Source organism: Sorex araneus, chromosome 8 (assembly GCF_027595985.1).
Source record: "Sorex araneus isolate mSorAra2 chromosome 8, mSorAra2.pri, whole genome shotgun sequence".
Taxonomy (NCBI): Eukaryota; Metazoa; Chordata; class Mammalia; order Eulipotyphla; family Soricidae; genus Sorex; species Sorex araneus.
In genome coordinates this window covers 29,268,153-29,290,682 of record NC_073309.1, presented here as the reverse complement: position 1 = coordinate 29,290,682, position 22,530 = coordinate 29,268,153, and the positions used below count along the sequence as shown (strand labels likewise).

At 41.8% G+C, this 22,530-nt stretch overlaps 1 protein-coding gene across 3 annotated transcripts in view; it reads left to right on the top strand.

Annotated features, from left to right (window-relative positions):
* The window catches only part of CYLD (CYLD lysine 63 deubiquitinase), a 70,420-nt gene that overhangs the window by 17,842 nt on the left and 30,048 nt on the right, over window positions 1–22,530 (top strand). For 2 of the 3 annotated variants that reach the window (XM_055145232.1, XM_004600671.2), the window contains exons 5-6: window positions 17,520–17,618; window positions 21,296–21,412. In XM_055145232.1, the coding sequence (XP_055001207.1) occupies window positions 17,520–17,618; window positions 21,296–21,412 (216 nt within the window). The remainder of the gene's footprint in view (window positions 1–17,519; window positions 17,619–21,295; window positions 21,413–22,530) is intronic. The other variant, XM_055145233.1, reaches the window with a different exon arrangement.

The following is a 22,530-nucleotide window of genomic DNA, read 5'->3' as shown; positions in this document are numbered from 1 at the left end:
AGGGGCTACTCCTGGCTCTGTGCTCAGGGGCCACTTCTGGTAGTGCTCAGGGGGCCATATGGGGTGCCAGGGAGCAAACCTGGTCTGCTTCATGCAAGGCAAGTACCCTACCCACTATGCATTAAGGCTCCAGTGCCATACCCCTGCATTTCCAAGTGCTTCTGTGACTTGAGTTGTGGTGTCTGCCGCTGCTTGCTGTGCATCACAGATTGCACATAGCTGTGGTGCCAGGACCCCAGACAGCACAGCTCAGGGGGATGCTCCAGGATCCGAAGTCAGGATCTTGAGCATGCGAGCCAGATACTTGAGCCCCAGAGACTTCCCTGCCTGCCCCGCCATCCTGCTCTCCCTGCCTCGCCCATTCACCTTGTTTATGTTGTACCCAATTTTCCGATCCTCAATTGTGGGGAGACCAAGTCCACACACGATAATGCAAAAGCAAAGGAGCTTTATTAGTAGCTCGAGCAAGGGCCCAGGTCTCATCCGACACAGTGGAGTCTTGCCAAGGACCCCGACTCCAAATAACAGGCAGTTTATGTAGGGCTCAGTGTTAAGAAGCAATTTATATATTGGTATACTTTTAGCATTGACTATTACAGCAGTCAACAGTAGCCAGCAGTTAAACAACAGTAACAGTTTCTTTTTTTTTTAAATTTTTTTTATTTTTTATTTTTTGCTTTTTGGGTCACACCTGGCGATGCACAGGGGTTACTCCTGGCTCTACACTCAGGAATCACCCCTGGTGGTGCTCAGGGGACCATATGGGATGCTGGGAATCGAACCTGGGTCGGCCGCATGCAAGGCAAACGCCCTACCCGCTGTGCTATTGCTCCAGCCCCCAAAATAGTAACAGTTTCTAAGGAGGGCACAGTGACTCCTCACGACTGGCCAGACCCAACTACTCAATTCCTTATCTAGGCAAATTACTCAACTGGGAGTTCACCAGAAATTCAAGTCCTGCTTTGGGGAAACATAAATTTGAGGCCTAGTTGAGACTCAGTGTTACCTGCAGCTTGTCATGGCATCAGTTTCACCCTCACAATGTACTTGCCCATTTTCTTTTGAATTGCTTTTTTTTTTTAAGAATTTATATTTATTTATTAATTATTAATTTTTGCTTTTTGGGTCACACCCAGCGATGCACAGGGGTTACTCCTGGCTCTGCACTCAGGAATTACTCCTGGCGGTGCTCAGGGGAACCATATGGGATGCTGGGAATCGAACCCGGGTCGGCCGCATGCAAGGCAAATGCCCTACCCACTGTACTATCGCTCCAGCCCCTGAATTGCTTATTGATTCCTGAAATTTCTTTTAAGTTTTAAATTAAAAATAATTTTTCATATTCTTATAGGAAGTTTTCAAGCATACTGAAAAGTTGGAGGAATTCTATATTGACTATCCCTACCCAATCCCCTCAGTTCTATAATTGATATCTGGTTGTGCTAGCTTTCATTTTATCCATTTACACGTCAAAGTAAGTTATAAGCATCAGTATACTTCCTCCGACACTCCCTTATTCCTTGTGAGATAAAATGCGCATTGTATCATCTGAGTTTTGACCAAAATGCTTCAATATAGTACTGATTGAGTTACTAAAAGAGCTTTTTAGTAAGCAATACATCTTAAGACTCGATAGTACAGTGGGTCAGGAGCTTGCCTCATATACAGTTGACCTGGAGGTTTGATCCCCAGAACCCCATAAGGTCCCCAGAGCACCACCAAACATGATCCCTGAGCACAGGGCCAGGAATAAGTCTTGAACACAGCTATGTATGGCCCAGGCCCATGCTCACGTGCACACAAGCACACACACACACACACACACACACACACACACATATTAAAGAAAGAAATACATTGAAAATCAAAAAAGCAAAGATATCCAATAAAGGGACAGGGAGGCATTTCAGTGATAGATTACAGACCTGGTGTGTATGAGACCCTGATTACAAAAACTAAAACCAACCCACTGCAGTAAAATATTTTGTTCCAGATTCCGTTCCTAGACTCTGCGGTTGTGCCATTGCTACTTCTCTTTCCTGGTCCCATTATTTTTCATTAGTGTCTGGTATATCTATCTAATATTTCTTGGTATACTGTAAGTATGCATTTTCATTCTCCCTTCTCTTTTCCGTGAAAAGCCTACACTTCACACTCAGCTTACCTTGCTTTATTCTCTTCACAATGTATTTTGAGACATTTTGGAATTGAAAATGGAAAAAATCCTTGTTTTATTGCAGTGTATATTTGTCTGTCCTGGTTTGGTCTTGTCATTTCTTTAACCATATTCCTCTTGATGGACATTGGATTGCTTCTGGTATTTTGCCAGTATGGCTTCAGCAACCTGGGACACAGGTGTCTGCCTGTGTTAGTTAGTGTCCGCTGGACAGTATTCTCTACCTGTTTCCAGTGGTGGCCCTTTCCAGCCTGGTGTCCTTCCTGTGCCCGCACTCCTTCCATAACCATCCTAACAGTTTGCCCCAGTGTCTTTTGCCATGAACTTCAAATTATGTCATTTTCATTTGAGATCTCTTGGTAGGTCCTGGGGGCCTGCAGGCTTGAATTATAGGATACATTCCAAGATTTGGGTTGTCTGGTAAAAAGGTGCAGGTTTATTTTTCTAGAAATTCCTAAATTGTTTTAAATGGTGGATATAACAATTGATATTCCTACTGGCCAAATATGAGTGTGACTTGAAAAAAAACACCAAAACTGTACCACAAGAATCTGCTTGTAAAATTTTCCCAGTGGAATAGGCGAAAAATAAGTTTCAGTATAAATTTAATCTGCATTTCTTCAGTGAATGGAATTGAGCCTCTTTTTATATGTCACTGTCACTGTCTTCCCATTGCTCATTGATTTGCTCAAGCGGGCACCAGTAACATCTCCATTGTTAGACTTGTTGTTACTGTTTTTTGCATATTGAATACACCACGGGTAGCTTGTAGGCTCTGCCTTGTGGGCAAGATACTCTTAGTAGCTTGCCTCGCTCTCCAAGAGGGGCGGAGGATTCGAACCCAGTTTGGCCGTGTGCAAGGCGAACGCCCTACCACTGTGCTATTGCTCTTTTCATATGACTAAGGGCAATTTAAGTTTATCTTTCTGTGAAAGCTTATTCATCTCTGTTTTTTAAATCAGATTTTTGTACTTTTTCTCACCAACGTTTTTTTCTGTTAGGGCCAGTAAGTGCTTTTGTGATATGTGGTATAGGAATACACTGCTCCCAATCCTTGTATTTCAGTTTTTGCTTGCCTATCTGGTTGTTCTTAAAATTGTGGTGAAATAAATGTCATACTTGCTATTTAAAAATATACAATGACATTGATTAGCTCAGAAATATTTGCAAACTTTACCTATCGCTATCACTATCACTATCATCCCGTTGATCGTCGATTTGCTCGAGCAGGCCCAGTAATGTCTCCATTCATCCTAACCCTGAAAGTTTAGCAGCCTGTCTTTTACTCTTTACTTTACCACTACTTATAATATCTGTTTAATTTTTTTATAATTTCCCAACACTCTCTAGACCTATTAAGAAATCATTCATCCCTTTTCTTACTTACCCCTGTTGTCTTTTATTGTATACCTTCTATCTTTGTGAATTTGCCTGTTCTCAATTCCTTGTATAAGTGGAATCACATCCTATTTTACCTTTGATTTACTTTAACTTTGTGGGTGTATCATGTGAAATGAAGATCCAGATTAGTTCCCACATCCTGTCGGTCATTTCATTACCCAGATTTTCCAAGCATCACAGTAAAATTGTCCCCCTTTCGCCTTTCCATTTGACGTGCCACTTTCATTATGTTAAGTTCCGACATGCAGCTGGATATTTCTGGACTTTCTGACCTGTCTGCTCATGACCAACGCCACATTATTTCAAGTTTTCTTTTCTTTCTCTTCTTTTAAAAATAGGGAGCCCCCCCATTGACTGTCTACTTTCTGGTATGTTGTAATATCTTTTCTGATTATTTCTGTGATATAGAAATATGTGACTTAAAAATGTATCTGTGTTGAGATCTGATAGCCCCTGGACATTTAATTCACTTATATAAACGCATCATTCAGTGTATTTTATTTTTTATCTATTTTTGGTTTCTGGGCCACACCCAGCAGTGCTCAGGGTGTATGCCTGACTCTGTGCTCAGGGATCACTCCTGGTGGGGCTCGGATACTTTATGTGGTGCTGAGGCTTGAGTCTGGGTCGGCTGCATGTGTAGCAAGCGCCCTCCCCACTGTGCTACCGCCCCAGCCCTGAGAACGTCGCTTTTTTAGCCAGGCGAGCAAAGGCACACACAGTACTAGGTGATGTGGGCTGTGAAGCTGTGTGAATCTCCTTCCTTTGTTGCATTGTGGTTGTGATGACAGGGCGTGGCACACACTTGGCCACGGTGCCTGCTGGGAGTCTCACACTCTTTTAGTTGCTTGCGTCTGCACCCACTGGGATTCACACTGGCTGGTGATGCTCGCCCACAACATCCTGGCTGCAGTACTTGCTGGGGTGCTCACACACGTGCTCACTGGGGCCTCATGACCACGACTGGCCACAGTGTTCACACATCTTTAGTTGTGGCTGTGCCCTCAGGGTGCCCCTCTGTTGGGGTCCCAGGGGTCCCAGGCAGCAGAGCCATGCTGGGCACCTGCGGGTGGCACTGGGCATCGGACTCAGGACCTCATGCTTGCAAAGCATCCTGGTACTGCAGTGACACTGGTTTCCATGGAGCCATCCCCAGGCCTCTACGTGTGTGTCCTGAAGGTTTAATTTTGTTCATAAGGATTTATTAGCCATGCTCAGGTATCACTCTTGATGGGGCTCAGGGCACCATATGCTGGGGACCCAACCCAGGGTGGGTGAGTACAAGGCAAAGCCCTTGCCCACCCCTGCTTCCATTCAGTGTATTTTAGTCTGTCTGCAGACACGTAGGGCCACGTATGTGATTGACCACAGTTCATTCTGGAACGTCGTCGTCGCCCCTGCGAGACATGCTGGGGAATAGGGGGTGTCACTTGGTGGTGGTGGTGAAGCGTGTGCTCGTCTGCCTACCTTCCTGCCTCGGTGCCCGACCCCAGAGCGAGGACAGAAGCCCTGGACTGGTCAGCCATTGCTTTACTCTTCTCTTCTCCCGTGTCCTAAGCAACCATTAATGCGCTTTCTGCCTCCGTACCTGCTATTATCTGTCTCATAAAAATAGTCCTTCATGTGTGATTTTGCTTTCACTTTGCATAACATGTTCAGATTATTTTTAAACTGTGTCAAGATTGTCCATCTTGCAGCCTGTACCATCAGCGTTCACAACTTCTCAGGCCTGAATAATATTCCACTGTGTGGATTTCCCACATCCTGTTTCATTTTCCATTGGTGGATACTCGGGTTCCTTCCAGTGTTGGCCTGGAGTTCTGGGGTGTAGTTCCCCCTTAAACAAACAAACAAACAAACAAACAAAACAAGAAGGAAGGAAACCTTGTAAACCTTTAAAAAAACATGTGTTTAGCTTCTTCCTCTCTGTCTTTTATGTCTGTTGTGCATTAAAAACCCACAGGAAAAAGTTGTAGTTGTTGCTATAATGGTCATATATATATGATGAATATTTCTAAGATGAATTAAAAAGGCTCTATTATCATTCTCCTTTATCGTGAAGATCTTGTGTTTGCTGGACTTCTAGAAGTGACTTTCTCTTAATTTTCTTCCCTTTAAGAATATATTGACTCTTTGGTGTGAGAGAGAATATATTTGGGGTGAGAGAGACTTCTGATTTGATGTTATTCTCTTATTTCTGTTTTCTATTAGTTTTTTTTCTTACTAATTTATGACTTACATAGTTGGAAAAGCCCATCATCTTTTGAATCTTTTGAATCTCTGTGTCTATATGTAATGTAGTTTGTTTTTCTGTAGAGGCTTTAAAGATTTCTCTTATGAAATTTGGTTTACAACAGTTGAACCACCATCTCCCTAGCATGGGTTTCTCCATATCTCTTATGCTTAGAGTTGTAAACTTCTGGGATTTGTGTATTTATTTCTTTCAAACAGTCTAGACAGTATCTCTTCAAACAGTGAAGGAAAGAATTCTGTTCTTTTTCTCTCTGTGAGTTCAGTTAGTGTGTTTCTGAGCCTTAATACTGCCCTTGGTCTTTGAGCGCCTCTCAGTTTTTCAAACTTTTATCTCTATTCCTTAGATAACTTTTATTGCTCTATCTTCAGTTTTATTTTTTTTTTTACCCCCAGTGTGTTATTTAGCTCATCGAATGAATTATTTTTCCACATAGTATAATTTTTAGTTTAAAAAAAAATTTTTTTTATTTGCTTTTGGGACCATACCCCTTGGTACTCAGGGATTACTCCTGGCAATACTTGGGATCCAACCTGGGTTAAGTGCATGCACGGCAGATGCCTTAATCCTTGTACTATCTTATCTCTCTGGCCCTCAAAAGAACTTTTTTTTTTCTTTTTCAGTCACACCTGGTGATGCTCAGGGGTCACTCCTGGCTCTGCACTCTGGAGTAATTACTCCCGGCGGTGCTCAGGGGGACCATATGGGACGCTGGGAATTGAACCTGGGTCAGCTGTGTGCAAGGCAAACACCCTATCTGCTGTGCTATTGCCCCAACCCCTCAAAAGTACTTTTAAGAAATCATCTGGGTTTTTATTTTTATAAAAATAGTTTGTCAGGAATTGGTATCTTCTCTGGAAGCATATTCTCCTCCAGTATCATTAATCAAACTTAAATAGTCTCTTTAAAAATTCTTTTTTTGGGGGCCGGAGCGATAGTATAGCGGGTAGGGCATTTCCCTTACATGTGCCGACCGGGGTTCAATCCCCAGCATCCCGTATGGTCCCCACAGCACCGCCAGGAGTAATTCCTGAGCACAGAGTCAGAAGTAACCCCTGAGCATCACTGGGTGTGACTCAAAAAGCAAAAAAAAAAATCTAAAAAAATGTTTTAAAGAAAATTTCATTTTTTAGGGGCTGGAGCGATAGTAAATAAAGAGGGTCCTTGTGTTGGATGTAGACCAACCAGGGTTTGGTTCACAGCATCCCATATGGTCCCCCGAGCACTGCCAAGAGTAATTCCTGAGTGCTGAGCCAGGAGTAACCCCTGAACATTGCTAGGTGTCACCCAAGAAGCAAAAACAAACAAACTAAAATTCTTCCTGATCTGTCTGGAGAGAGAATGCTGCAGACTGAGCACATGCTTTGTATGCAGGAGGCCCAGGTTTGATTCCTGTATCACACGGTCAGCTCAGCACTGCCAGGAGTGACCTCCAAGCATAGAGCCGACAGCAGCCTCCAGCACCACTGGCGTGGCCCCCAAATCCAAAAGAAAATTCCTGCCTATCCCATCCAATATCGGAATCACTTACGAATTTCTATCTGTGTTGTATATTTTGTGTATGTGTGTTTGGGCAGGTGTGCACTCAAGCAGTGGTGGGGGCCACTCAGTGTCCCCTCCTCCCAACCCCCTGTGATACCACGTGGGCCTGATGCTGACCCCCTCCCCCCACCCCAGCCAGACCTGGAGAAGCCTAAGGCTGCCTTGGGGTTGGGGTCTGGGGGTCCTACTCAGGTCTCTCTGCATGCCAAGCCTGACTGTCAATCTCTCTGCCTGGCCCCAGTTGTGATTTTATTTTTCTTTTTGGGATGGGTCAGGGTAAAAACATTTTTAATTTTTTGTCTCAGAGAGTCTGGCAAGCTACCGAGAGTATTGTGCCCACACGGCAGAGCCTGACAAGCTACCCGTGCGTATTGGATATGCCAAAAACAATAACAATAAGTCTCTCAATGAGAGACGTTACTGGTGCCCGGTCGAACAAATCAATGCGCAACAGGATGACAGTACAATCCGTTGAAGATGAATTTTGGATTGTGCCTCGTATTATTCCCTTCTTCTAGATTTCGAGTCTCCGCCCCAGAGTCTGCCAGCAAGGTCTGCTCTCTGTCTGCCGGGGTCAGCTGCTCTTTGTGGTTTGCCAAGGTTTACATTTATTATTCCAGGAGAAATGGTCAGCTGTAAGCTTCCTCAACACAAATTTTCTATTTTTAAGTAGTCATTTTATAACATGGAGAGCATTTATTTTTTGTGTCGGTGGGATGTATTCTGCTAGATTTTATTTTTCCTGGCTTTATTATGATTTGAAATATGATACTCTTTTATGCTGTTAGACTATGGCTTTAATATGTAAGAACTGAATTTTTAAGATTTTTTTAAAAAAGCATTAGTATCAAACTTTATACGAGAACAATTTTGTTTCAGATCTAGTAGTTTTCAGCAGGGTTGATGGCTCCTGTCAGGTCCTTGGCAGTCTGGACACCCCTTTGATGGACACGCTGTGGAGGGAGCACTGGCCACACCTTGTGGCTCCAGAAGCTGCTGCTGGACGCCTTACACTGCCCAGGGCCCTCCCTTTGCTCTTTCGGGTGATTTGGCCCCAGATGACCCCTGTTGAGACTGAGAGTTCCCGTCCTCAGCAAAATCTATGAGTTATGCTAATTTTATAATGTTAACTTGTTGCTTAGCCCAAAATTTTAAAAATTATTTATGTATTGACATGAAGTCACCAATTCTGAACTAATTTGAACTTCTCCAAATTCACCTGGATAAGTTTAATTCGTCTTTCAAAATTAAATTTTTGGTATTTTTTTTCCATTAAAAAATTTTTGTTGGGACACAGGAAATTATTAGTTAAGTATAAATAAGAAAGGAGTGGCTTAGTGTAATTATATTTTTCTGTTTGCTGTGGAATAGACATTTGAGATGCTTTCTACTCAATGCCCGCCAAATTCTAGAGCTGTATCTCTTTCTGTTTGTCCATGTCTTAATTCGGTTTTGCAATGTAAATCATCTTGGTTGGGTTCTGCAGTAGTGCTAAAAAGAAAAGAAAATGCTGCTGTTTTAATTTTTCTTGTAATGGCATCCTATAGAACCTGACAATGAATTCTTTAGTAGTAGTTAACCTCTCAGTCATTTACAACTTGATCTTAACGTGTCAATAGAGGATTAAAGTATTAAGGTTAGTTACCAGGCGCTCTGTGACTCCCGTGTTAGGCTCCCTCGGACCTTAGAACCAGGGGCTGCCATTGTCTTGATTACCAGGTCTCAGAGCAGGAGGGAGAGGAAAGTAATGCTGATTTTCCTTTTTTCTTTTTTTCTTTTAAAGCTTGATTTCTGTATGTGCTGAACAGAAGATAATTAAGGATACCAGTTTTATAACATAACATCAAATTACACTTCTTTGCCAACAGAATTAAGCTTGCAAATAGACTTTAAAAAGTAAAGTTGCCTAAGTGAAAATTAATTTAGAATATTCGAGTTGCTCTTCAGCATGTATTATTTACTCATTAACACCCTTCTCTTAAGAGAAAAAGAGAGATAATGAGATTTTATTTTTTTCTCCTTGTATCCTTCGGTTTTGTGCCACCTCCCCCAATCCCATTTGACTTTACTTGTTCAAAGTTATTATTTTTGTCATTTCAGAAATAATTGCGAAGCAGTTGCTGAGCTGGTGAGATTGGGAGAGAATTGATCCCAGTCATTTGTTTAACTTGCCACAGTGGGCTTCTGAAAAATGCCTTGGACTCAAAGATGTACATGTCTTCAATCTGAAATTCTCCCCATGTAGGGGCCAGAGATTAAGTAGTACAGCAGGTGGGGGCGCTTGCCTGGCAAACGACTGGCCCAGGTTTGATCCCCAGCGTCCAGATGGTCCCTGAGCACTGCCAGGAGTGATTCCTGAGCACAGAGCCAGGAGTGAGCCCTGAGCATTGCCAAGTTGGCCCCCAAAACAAAACAAAACAAAAAATCCACCCCCTCCCTACCCCAGCGCATTTCAAGTTTTTGAAAACTGTGACATACTGACTTTGACACTATGTTCAGTTTTCTTTTTTGTCGTCTTCTCTTTGTGGTTGTGGCCTGAACCGGGTCACACTCTGGGTTGCAGTGCCCTGCACACCACGTACTCTCATTGTGGGGGTGTCAGGTATCATCCAAGCACACCAGACCACATGCTCCTGGGGGCAGTCCTGGGGATCAGACTCCTGGCCTCTGGTCTGCCCGGAGGTGCCCTCACCGAGTTCCTGGATTCGGATTCTTCAGGCCATGTGAGGAAATCTGACCTTTGGTGGCTCTCCTACACGAGACATTTCTACTGTGTCTCGTCCATTCTGTCATGGGGGTTGGGCATAAAATGCTAATTTTATTTCTTTATTTTTAGCTAGCCAGGGCATGCACATTTGTAAAGAGTTTTAAGACAATGAGAGCTTTCTCTCCCTAGGTTGGCCCTCCAGACTGCCTAATTTCCTTTTGTGTCTTGGATTTTTTTTTTTAAGTTTATGCTTTGCAGTTTGCATAGTTTTGCGACTTAAACTTCTCGGCACAAGTTTTAAATGAGCTGAAATGGACAGGCAGTGAACTATAGCTAGTCTGTGCGTTGTTATGTTGAAATTTTCTTTGTCTTATTTTCTTTTGTTTTTGGTCTGCACCTAGTGGTGCGCAGGGCTTACTCCTGGCTCTGCACTCAGGGGTCCCTTGTGGAGAGGGTCCAGGGACTATATGGGGGGTACTGATGGTTAAACTGAGTCAGCTGTGTGCAAGGCCTGACCCGCTTTGCCTCTCTTTGGCTCCTAGTTTATTATATTCTGGCACTCACTGCATGCGTGAAACCACCCCCACAGCCCGGAGAGTGGGCTTTAGCCCAGGAATGCCTGCTGTTTACCCCCTCCCACTGCCTGCCCGCTCCTCCCGGGCAGCCCCACCATCAGCTTCGTGTCGGTGTACATGTGTTCACTTTCCTTGATCTTTACACAGATGGAGTTACCCAGCATGTACTTTTTCATGTCTGATTTACTTCACCAAACGTAATTATTTTTTGACTTATGCATGTGTTTAAATGTTTTGTTTGAGAGTAATCTTCCAAACACTGCTTCGGGTGTCTGAGGATATTTTCAGCATTTCTTGACCAACACATCCAGTGGTTGAAGGCTCAGACTGGGGGATGTGGTGCTCCTCGGGCCCAGGGGACCACCAGTGTCATCCCGACAGTGCTCAGGGACCACCAGAGCATTCTTGCATTGCTCAGGGGCCTCTGGCGCCATCTCTGGGAGGTGCTGGGTGCGGGGCAGGTGATACTGGTGATCAAATAGACATGCACCCTAATCCTTGTTCTGTATCCTCAGTCCCTGAATGTGTGTGTGTGTGTTTATATATATATGTATATACACATAATGTATATATATACACACGTGTATATATCAGTATGCATATCTTTAGCAGATATATATGAAAATATGAGATTATTATATTAGTAATATAATAATGTCGGCCGCACGATATCCTGTAGCTTACTTCTCCCTCTGGGAGAAACTGGCAAGCTTCTGAGAGTTTCCTGCCCACAGGGGACAGACTTGCAAGCTTCCCGTGGTGTATTCATATGCCAAAGCCAATAACAAGCTGAATCTCATTCCCCTGACCCTGAAAGAGCCTCCAGTGCGACATCGTTGGAAAGGCCGAGTCGAGGGAAAGGACAAATGGAGAGGTTACTGAGCCCGCTCGAGAAATCGACGATTCACGGGATTTCGTGATCGTGATCGTGATCATGATTATAGATTTGCACGCAACTCTGGAGAACATTGCGGAGAGATCCTGTGCAGATGCCCCCCGGAGTTACCTCTCAGAGAGCTAGAGTTCAGCATGGCAGCCGGTCTGTTGGCATTGACAGTTAGGGTCCAGTACATTCCCAATCCCATGTGGATTCTTCTTGCTGCTCTTCTGTCACCACATTCCTTCCCTCCTGCCCTCCCTCCCAACCTTGGGGAACCACTGATGTATTTCCACTTCAAGATATTATGTAAATGGAATAGTCTCTTTCCATTTACCTTTCTGGGCCTAGCTTTTCTCTCTTTTTTTCCCTCCTCTGTTTGTAATTTCCTGGAGGTTCATTCCTGTCGTGCGTCAATGGTAGGTTTGCTTTGTACTGCCAAGTAGCTCCCCCGTGTTGTGACTGTACCAGAAACAGATGTCCACCTCTTTATTCATCTGATTTGTTTCCAGTTCGGGGCTACTAAAATAATGCCTTCATTAATATTTGTGTGTCATGAAGTCAGGAATATATATAGATGTGTGTGTGTGTGTGTGTGTGTGTGTGTGTGTGTGTATGGGATGAAGTCATAGCACAGCACAGTGGGTAGGGCATTTGCCTTGCACACTGCCGATTCAGGTTCAATTCCTCCGTCCCTCTTGGAGAGCCCAGCTACCAAGAGTATCTCCCCCACATGGCAGAGCCTGGCAAGCTACCCATAGCATATTCGATATGCCAAAAACAGTAACAACAAGTCTCACATGGAGATGTTACTGGTGCCTGCTCGAGCAAATTGATGAGCAATGGGATGACAGTGATACAGTGATACAGTGATATATTTCTATATATATGTATACATACACACACATATACATTAGTCTTCTTTAGCATCAAAGATTGTAGTTGCTGGTATTTGTTTAGTTTTTTTGTTTTAACAGCACCCAGACCATGAGGATGGCCACACCATACTCTATTACCACTAGCAATATGTGAGTGGTACAGTTTTTCTGTCTCTTTCCCCAGATTTGATGTTGTCACTGTTTCAGCCACTCTGAGATGTATGTAGGGCTATTTTATTATGGCTTTAATATGTATCCTCTTTGTTTAAGCATAGGTATTTTATTGTGGCTTTAATATGTACCCTCCAGTGGGTAAGGAGCTTGCCTTGCAAGTGGGCAACCTGAGTTCAATCCCTGGTACCCCATATGGTTCCCAGGAATGGTTGCCAGGAATAATTTCTGAGTGCAGCCAGGGGTTATCCCAATCATCACTGGGTATGGCTCCCAAACCAAAATAATAACAACAATGAAAATCACTTGAACGTTTCTTTTAACTTTTTTTTTTTTTTTTTTTTTTTTTTTTTGCTTTTTGGGTCACACCCAGTGATGCACAGGGGTTACTCCTGGCTCTGCACTCAGGAATTACCCCTGGCAGTGTTCAGGGGACCATATGGGATGCTGGGAATCGAACCTGGGTCGGCCACGTGCAAGGCAAACACCCTACCCGCTGCAGTATTGCTCCAGCCCCGTCTTTTAACTTTTTAAATTAATTCTAGCTCTGAACTGGGAATGAAGAAAGACAAATCCAGCCCTTCCTCCTTACAGCAATCCTCAGATATTCCTAGTTGAATGTCTTTGACATCTCTAACTTCTGTTCCTGAGTCCGAGCAGTTTGAGTCATTTCAGCCATGTCTCCTATGGTACAGTCTCCAGACATTCTGAATGAGGCCTGCGTGGCTGAGGAACCTTCCTGCTGGGCGTCTGTTGGGCATCTCAGTGTCGCACTCCAGATGGACGCTGCTGTCCTCTAGAATGGGACAGTCTGAGCTGATGTCCTCTAGTATTGGGGCAGGAAAGATTTGGGGACAGGCCTGTCACAGTCTAAATTATATTCCCAGAGGGCCTTCTTGCATGGAGTAGGTCCAATTTCTTGACTGAATCATGTAATTTGTGTGTGTGTGTGTGGTGAGTGTGTGTGTGTGTGTGAAGCATGGTAGTTTTTTATTGAAACTAACTTAGAAAGATGTGAGGGTATGAGTGTAGAGAAAGTAAATGTTTAAGAGACAACCTGGACTTTTCCAGAGTGGAAAAAGCAAGCAAAGAGAAATAGAGAAAAGCAACCAAGATATGTGTTCACAGGAGAACATGGGCTTGCAGAATCAATAAATGACTTATTAAGCAAATGTAATCAACCCCAAGATCCAATACCATCCCTGCATCACTGTCACTCTCATCCTGTTGCTCATCGATTTGCTCGAGCGGGCACCAGTAACGTCTCTATTGTGAGACTTGTTGTTACTGTTTTTGGCATATTGAATATGCCTCGGGTAGCTTGCCAGGCTCTGCTGTGCGGGGCGAGATACTCTCAGTAGCTTGCCGGGCTCTCCGAGAGGGGCGGAGGAATCAAACCCGGGTCGGCTGCATGCAAAGCAAATGCCCCACCGCTGTGCTATCCTGGCAAGCTAAAATATAGTCGGTGGGTCAAAGGCATATTTGACTGTCGATGGAAAATGCTAAATGACGTTCCATAGAGATTGTCAGTCTGGAATCCCTGATGTGGCCTGCTGACAGGGACACCGGGAGCCCAGCAGGTTATTTTAAAGTGCTAGATCTCAGTGTGCAAGTCTGATGTGATCTGCAAAGAAGATTGTGTAAGACATAAGGAAAGGGGTTTTGTTTGTTTCTAAATCAGCAGTCTTCCCTGGTTTTGGTTAGTTGCCAAGTATATTATATCTGTTATTGACTTTTCTAATACCTCATTCTCCTTAATGTCATTGTATTTTTTTTCAGTAAATTTCACTGTGGATAATAAATTCTCATTTGTTTCTGAATGATGTTCTCTTGTTCTCATGATTTCATGAGAATGCATTGCATCAGTTAAGCAGTTTTTCCCAATTTAAATTGTCATTCATATTCATAAACATTTTATAACATTTATTGTTATGATTTATTATGGCTGGAGCTCTAGCACAGCAGGTAGATCATTTGCCTTGCACGCGGCCGACCCGGGTTCGATTCCTCCGCCCCTCTCGGAGAGCCTGGCAAGCTACTGAGAGTATCCCACCCCCACGGCAGAGCCTGGCAAGCTCCCCGTGGTGTATTCAGTATGCCAAAAATAGTAACAACAAGTCTCACAATGAAGACATTCCTGGTGCAAATCGATGAACAACGGGACAACAGTGATGGTGATTATTATGATTTCTTTTTTGTTTTGGGGCCACACCCACCTGTGCTCAGGGGTTACTCTTGGTTCTAAGTCAGGGATCACTCACTCCTGGCAGTGTTTGGATAATAAATACTGTATGATAACAGTACTTATATAATAATATACAACATATACACATATATTATATGTGATCTATAATACTTATATAATAATAATAACAGTACCATTTGGATGCCAGAGATCAAACCTGGGTTGGCTGCGTGCAAGGCAAGCACCTTACCTGCTGCACTATTGCTCCAGCTCATTTTATTTTTATCATTTCTTACCCAAGATTCTCCAGGATATATTTCTTTTTCCGTTGAAGTTAGTGAGTAATGGATGAGATGTTGGTTTTAGGACTTTGAATGCAATTATATATATATATAAAAAAATAGATACTTTTGGTCTGTTACCTTTTACTCACTATAACATCTGAATTGTGTATGTTAGTAGCCTCTTTCTTCTTATTGCTTTGTCATAGTCTAATATATGAAAAGTCTACAATTTGTTTATACCTTTTTCTACAGAATAAACTGCTTCAAGTTTTTAGTTTTCCATGAATAAGGCTGATGTGTACATTTTTATGCATGTTATTTGGTGTACATTCCCTGATATCCCTTAAAATATCTCGTATCTCTTTTATCCTTAAACTAATCCTCTTAAGGATTATTTTAATCTCACAAAATTGACTGCTGAATTTCTTTCCCCTGTTTACTTTCCCATGCCTTTCCTGAGATGGTAACATCTTAAAATTTCACTTAAAGTAAAAGACTTTGATTTTGGATTATGAACATAGGTCTGAGAAAGAGGCAGGAAATGCGTGGTATGCAATTGTGTTGGAGGGTAAATTAGATGCGGCAGGTTGAGTTCCATCGACATATTTATTCCTCCAAAAATTGTAGTTGATCCTTCTCTGGCTAAGGCTTTTGCAGAAGCTGAGCATACTTCTGAGTCCAGGGGCCTCCGTATCCCTGAGCTCTGGAGGTCTCCAGTGGACGCCTCACTCTCAGTCCATTTCACCTTCCCCCTGCCCCCCCACACACAGCCTCTGTTGGAAATGCAACTGAATGCAAAGCACAGAGCACGACATCCATTATAATACCTTTTAAAAATGGATTTACATGTACTTAATTGCAGCTAACGATGGAAATTATGTTGCTTTAACCAATTTATTATGTACTATAATTTGGGAACTTTTGCCAGTGGCTACAAGTTTTATACTCACTGTAGCTCTCAGTGTATTGTTCGGAAATGTCAGAATGGTAACATCAAGCAAGTGGTTCTTCTTTTACCATCTTCTTTTACAATAGCTATTCTTTCATATTACAATCATGGAGATTAAGTATACTGTATTTCACTGGGAAATTATCACCGTTACATCCTGTTTGTTAAGTAAGACTCACACTATTTTTTTCCAAAAGACCCTCAAAATGGTCACACCTCACTTTGTAATTTTTTTTTGCTTTTTAACCCCCCCCCAAAAAAAAAGGTTAGAAACTGACATACAATCTGTGGCAGGTATGCAGTGATAGATGGTAACTTTTGAACTGAAATTCTGTATCATCCATCATCGAAAAATTAAGGTAGAATTTAATATAATTCCCTTCCTCTCTAGTTATGGTAAGAGTTATGAAGCATTTGTATATAACTGATTCACTATTATTTCCTTTTATTTTTTAAATAAGCAATCTTTCCCTTGTGTTTGAAATGTAAAACTTTTCCTATCTTTTTCTTTTTGTTCTCAAAAATCCAATGTGGGTGATTCGTTTTTGCTGATCACAGCTTTATCAGGTATGACTCCTAAGTGTCACGTCAATGACTGGATGTGTGTTGAACTTTAAGGGGAAAAGCTTTCAAAACTTAAGTATTTATATTTGCTTGCTCAGTATTTGTAAATCTCTTACAAAAATCAGGAGGTCTTTAAGGTATAGAGTGGTCTTTGTGTGAAAAATAATCCTGCTAAACTTGTTATACTTATGTAAAGTTTTTTCTGAATATTTTCTTTTTAAGAATTATTAAAATTTGTCTCTGACTTTTGGCATTATTAACCTATATATAGTTCTCTTTTACCTATTTGTGTGAATATGTGTTTGTATCCATGTTGTTGTTTTTCTTAACATGTGTGATTTTAAGATCTAATGCATATTTCTAGCCAGACTTTTTCCAAACCATTGTTTTGTAAGATACTTTATCTGAAATGCTGAATGGCACAAGAATTATCAGATGAGTTTACTCTGTCCCTCCTTGAGAATTTCACAGTTCACATTAGCATATTAAAAGTTTTGGAGCTGTGCCATTAAAAAATCCCATTTATCTTTGTTTATCTCACTATCTTCTAGAAGTTTTTGAGTGTAGAACATTTCATAATACAAAGGGCTGTCCTGGGAATATTGATTTAGGAAATCCTACAAAAAACTATGTACGGTCGTCTTTGTACTGTTTTAACACATCAAATATAATTGACTGAAAGGGATTATGTTTTCAAGAAGTTAAAGCATTTAGCTGAATTGTATTTGGGGTGTATTTTCTTGTAGAAATTATGTTTTGAAGTACTGCATTGATTTTTCTTCCTTTTTGGTATTATCCCTTTCAGTTCCTTTGATGGCCTTTACAAATTTGTAGAACTACAATGGAAATACTTATTTGTTGTTGTTAGAGGGTTTTGTTGGTGTTCTCGTTGTTTGCGTGATTGTTCCTTCTCTATAAGAGTTTGTCTTTATACTTAAAAACTGTGTCTACTGTTTCAGATAATGTGACACAGGAAAGGAGGCCTCCCAAGCTTGCCTTTATGTCAAGAGGTGTTGGGGACAAAGGTTCTTCCAGCCATAGCAAACCAAAGGTTACAGGTAAGGATTAGTGGCATGCAGTTCTTTTGTAAAAATCATTTGTATCTTAGCCATTGTGAGTTACGACACAGTTCATGATAGGGTTTCATGTGTACAAGATCCCAGCACCACACTCCACCAACATGCCCACCCCCCTTTACAACTCTCCCAGCCCTGCCCCCCCCCCCCACGCACCACCCCTGCTGCGGTAGTTATTGTCGAGACATCTGCTTTGCCACAATATTTGAGAGTTTGGTGGTGTTATGTTTCAGTGCACATGTAGACGTCCTTGCATAGGTTCTTAGTAGTTTAAAAGAAAAAAGAAAAAAAAAAGCTCTATAAGTGCTGTTGTTGAAACCATGAGTTCCTGACATTGTTTTTGGTGGGGGCCTCCGAAGCAGAGCTCAGGCAGCCAGGTGGCCCCTCCCCGTGATTCTTCGTCAACCAGGCCCCAGTTCAGTTCTAGGGCCTGGGTATGCAGGGCACGTGTATGTATAGTACCAGGGATTGAACTGCATGCGAGTCCTGCACCTTAGTCCTTGAGTGAGCTTCCTGCCCTGCCCAGCTTTTTTTTTTTTTTTTTCTTGGTTGGTGGAGTTTGGGACACACAGAAGTGGTCAGGGTTTACTCCTCACTCTGTGCTCAGGGGACCATACCCTGTATTGAAGATTGATCCAGAGTCAGCCCTATGGGAGGCAAGTGTCTTTGCCCCTGTACTATTTCTCCAGCCACAGTTTGCTGACTAATCATTTCATACTCTTTCCCTCTCACCCCCCCCCCCCACCAATTTTATTTTTCTGATTAATGAAAGTTTTCCCGGAGTGCTGGGTCTCCTGCTGCTTCGTATCAGCTTGTTTTTGGAACCAGTTCCTTAACATTTTAGAAAATTGCAACTGTGCAGAATAATTATCTGAAGTTAATATTCTGTATGATAAAATTATTGAAGTATGTGAGAGACCGGTTAGGTAGATTTTGCTAATTAGGTATAGCACGACTTTGGAAGTAAGATCTAAACTTCCAAAAAAACCTTTTTTTTTTAGTTTTGGGGCCACACCAAACAGTGCTCAGGGATTACTCCTGGCTCTGTGCTCAGGGATCACTTCTGGTGAGGCTTAAGGGATGAGAGGCATATGATAAGATGCTGAGGATCGAAACTGGGTCAGCTGTGTGCAAGGCAAGTGCCATATCCTGCTGTACTGTCATTCCAGCCCCCCCAAGAAAACATTTTATTCTTTCTATAAGTTTTTTCTCTCTCCAAAAGCTCCCTGTGTATGTAGTAGTTATTTATTTTTCTTTTAGTTTTTTCATTTAGTGTCAACATATTTCATAGATTTATAGGATGGAAGTTATAAAAGTCATAAAAGTTAAACAGCTCATAAAACAGCCAAGAATTTTTTGTTAATATATTTATGGGCTAGAAGAGTATCTTTTTCATAATCTAGTGGACAAAACTAACATCAGCTCATATAAAAGGAGATTGTTCTCTAAGAGAGTTGGTACAGCAGGTTGCCTCGTATGTGGCCAGTTCTGGTTCAAGCCCCAGCAGCTGTCTGTGGCTCCATGCGCCCTGCCCAGGAGTGATCCCTGAACATACTGCCAGGAGTGTAAGACCTGAGCACTGCTGGGTATGGCCCCCAAATTCAAAATGAAAAAAAAAAAACAAACCTATATTTTATATGTGGGGCCAGAGAGATAGTGCAAAGGGTAAGGTTATTGCCTTCCACAACCCAACCTTGGTTCAATTCCTAGTACGGTAAATCCCCAAGGACCGCTAGGAATGGTCCCTGAGCACAGAGCCAGGAGTAGCCTGCAAGCAGGGGTGAGTGTGGCTCAGCCCATTGAATATGATATTTGATCTTGGAAGGCTGATAACTCAATAGGACATATACAGGTAATAGTATTTTTTTTTTTAATATTAGCCTCCTGATCTAGATAGGATGGAACTTGCTATGTTCAGTAAATATCTAAAGGCTGTGTGAAGACATGTTACTTGTGCTGTGGCAGATTTTATTTATATGGATAAAATATTGAACTGTTTTAAATGGAAAAGAAATATTTTGGTGAGTTCTGGAGACTCTGTTTCCCTTCACGATGGCATGTCCTCTTGTACCGAGGAGAGATCATGTTTCGGAGTGTCTGATATAAGTAGGATAACTCCCTCATCTTTAGTTGATATATTAAAAAAAATTATACTCCTAGGGCCAGAGAGATATACTGTGAGTAAAATACTTGCTTCGCATACAGCTGACCCGGGTTCCGTCCGGGCACTGCATATGGTTCCCCAGGCACCACCAGGAGTGGTCTGTGAGCACAGAGCTTGGAGTAATCCCTGAACACAGCTGGATGTGGCCCAAAAACAAAAAAGAAAGAAGGAAAGAAACAACGCTCCAACCCCTTCATCTTTCAAAAATAGGAAGGAATCAGGCAAGGCGTTTGCTGACTAATCATTTCATACTGTGTAAACTGTACATCTTTTGTTGTTGCTGTAGGGTTATTTGGGCTGCACCTGTGGTGCTCAGGGATCACTCTTGGTCAGGCTCAGGGGACCCTGTGGGGTGCTGGGGATTGAACCCGGGTTGGCCATGTGTAGAGCAAGTACCCTACTGGCTGTACTAACACTCTGACCCCTAAACCTTAAATCTTTTAAACTTGATTTTTATATTTCTTAAATTCAGCATTTTTATATTATCATCTTTTGAAAGGAACTGTTTTATTATTTTTTTTTAAATTGTATTTTAGGCACTTTAAAAATGTTGATAATGGTAGGGTTTCATGTGTAAAACATTCTATCATCGCACCCTCCAGAGTGTCACCACACCACCCTCCAGCCACCCCCCCCACCCCTGCCCTGCCAGTTCCCCTCAGCCCCCTTCCCGTGACATTCTTCCTACTGAAGACTTCTCAGTTTTTGCTGTGCAGGGAATTTATTGTTCCCTTACTATGTTTCTTTATATACCACATATGAGGAAGATCATTTTATGTGTGTCTCTCACCTACTGACTTAGCGTAATATTCTCCAGATCCACCCACAAAGGAGCAAATTGCATGATTTCATCTTTTCTTATAGCTCTGTAGTATTCCATTGTGTATATGAATCACAGTTTCTTTATCCAGGCATCTGGTTTTGGACACTTGGGTTACTTCCAGATTTTGGCTATTGTGAATAGTGCTGCAATAACACGCTTGTATCTTTTGTGAATAGTTTTTGATTCTCTGGGGTAAATGCCAAGAAGCAGAATTGCTGGGTCATAATGGAGATCAATTCCTAGTCTTCTGAGAAATGTCCATATTGTTCCAAAAAGGCTGGACCAGTTGGCATTCCCACCAGCAGTGGATGAGGGTTCCCGAAAGGAGTCGTATTTAAATAGATTAAATTTGTGAAATGACAGGTTCGTCAAATAATACTGGAGAATGGAAAATTTGACATATGAAAGTTATAAGCTATAGAATGTGGAATTATTTTTAAAAAGTTTATTATTATTAAAAGCAGCTTTTTCTTTCAGATTACTCTTGTCATATTGACTTTTGACACTACCAAATGGTCATCAAATTTTTAAAAACTGAAGACAGTAATAGATTTTATTATATACATCTGTTCATTATATAACTAGTGGTTAACACTGCATGCATATTAATTTCTCTTATTAAAAGCTTTCATATCATACTTTTTTTTTAAAGGAAGTTTTCTTTTTCCATAGGATCTACCTCAGACCCTGGAAATAGAAACAGATCTGAATTATTTTATACCTTAAATGGGTCTTCTGTTGACTCACAACCACAACCCAAATCAAAAAATACATGGTACACTGATGAAGGTAATCTGCAATTTTAATGTTATTTCTAACAATCCTCTTAGCAGACGTGCCTTTGAAATAAAAAAAAAGGAAGAAACTTTTTAAATGGCTTTTGGAAATAGTTGTCATCATCAATCTAAACTTTTAGACACAATTTGAACTGCACTGTTCTAAAGATGAAACAGTTAGAAAATGTATTAGCAGCTTGTTTTCTTTCTATAGCTGATCTGCTTAGGATGGAATCAGTTCAATCTGTCCAGGTCATTCTCGATCTCTACAGTACTCCATCTTTAAAACTCTTCCCTTGCTTCTGAGACATCATTTTCTCCTGGTTTCTCTTTTCTTTTTTTTAGTTTTTACTTCATATTGATTAGGTGTCTAATAGAAATCAGGTACCCTCCCAGTCACTGGGAAGACAGTGGTGAGAAAAACAATGCACATGGTTCCTGACTTTTCTCAATTTATGATCAAGTTTAGATACTCTGTTTAGGTAGAAATTATAAATAGTCCCAACACGGATGTAGAATTGCAGTCGTGATGAGTGCCGTTCTATAAGACATTATTAAGGATAATTTTTCTTAGGGAGCTCAGCAGTGTTCCTTCTGGATGAGTGATATGTGTGAACTTGGAACAACCAGAGGCTCTTTTCCAAAGTGAAAGGTGCAGAAGAACCACTTGGGCAGAAGGAATTGTTCTGTACAAGTCTCGTGGAAAAGTAGAGCCTTGTGGTTGTTTAGCAAGGACTGAAAAGAGTAGCCCAGAATAATGGAACTGAGAGGGAAAAGCATGACAGTTTTGTCAATGTGAATGGAAATGTGACCAGGGCCGGGATGGAGCCGCTGTTACAACAGATCTAACTTCAGGTCCTTGCAGAGAATGAAAATGGCACGTAGATCACCAACTGTCTTCAGTGTAATAGCTCTTTATTTCTTCTCGAACTCATAATCCAGGCAGAAGCAAAGCATCTCACTTGGGCAGGCTCGCTAGTGAACTTGGCAAACCCATACACAGTCACCTTAGCTTAAATGTGGTTCTTTTTTCTCTACCTTTTAGCATTTTTTCTATCTGCTTGGCTTAGTCTTAGTAAATAAAGGATGACGAGTCTTATCTCATTGGTTGTATCCTACGTCTATGAAGTA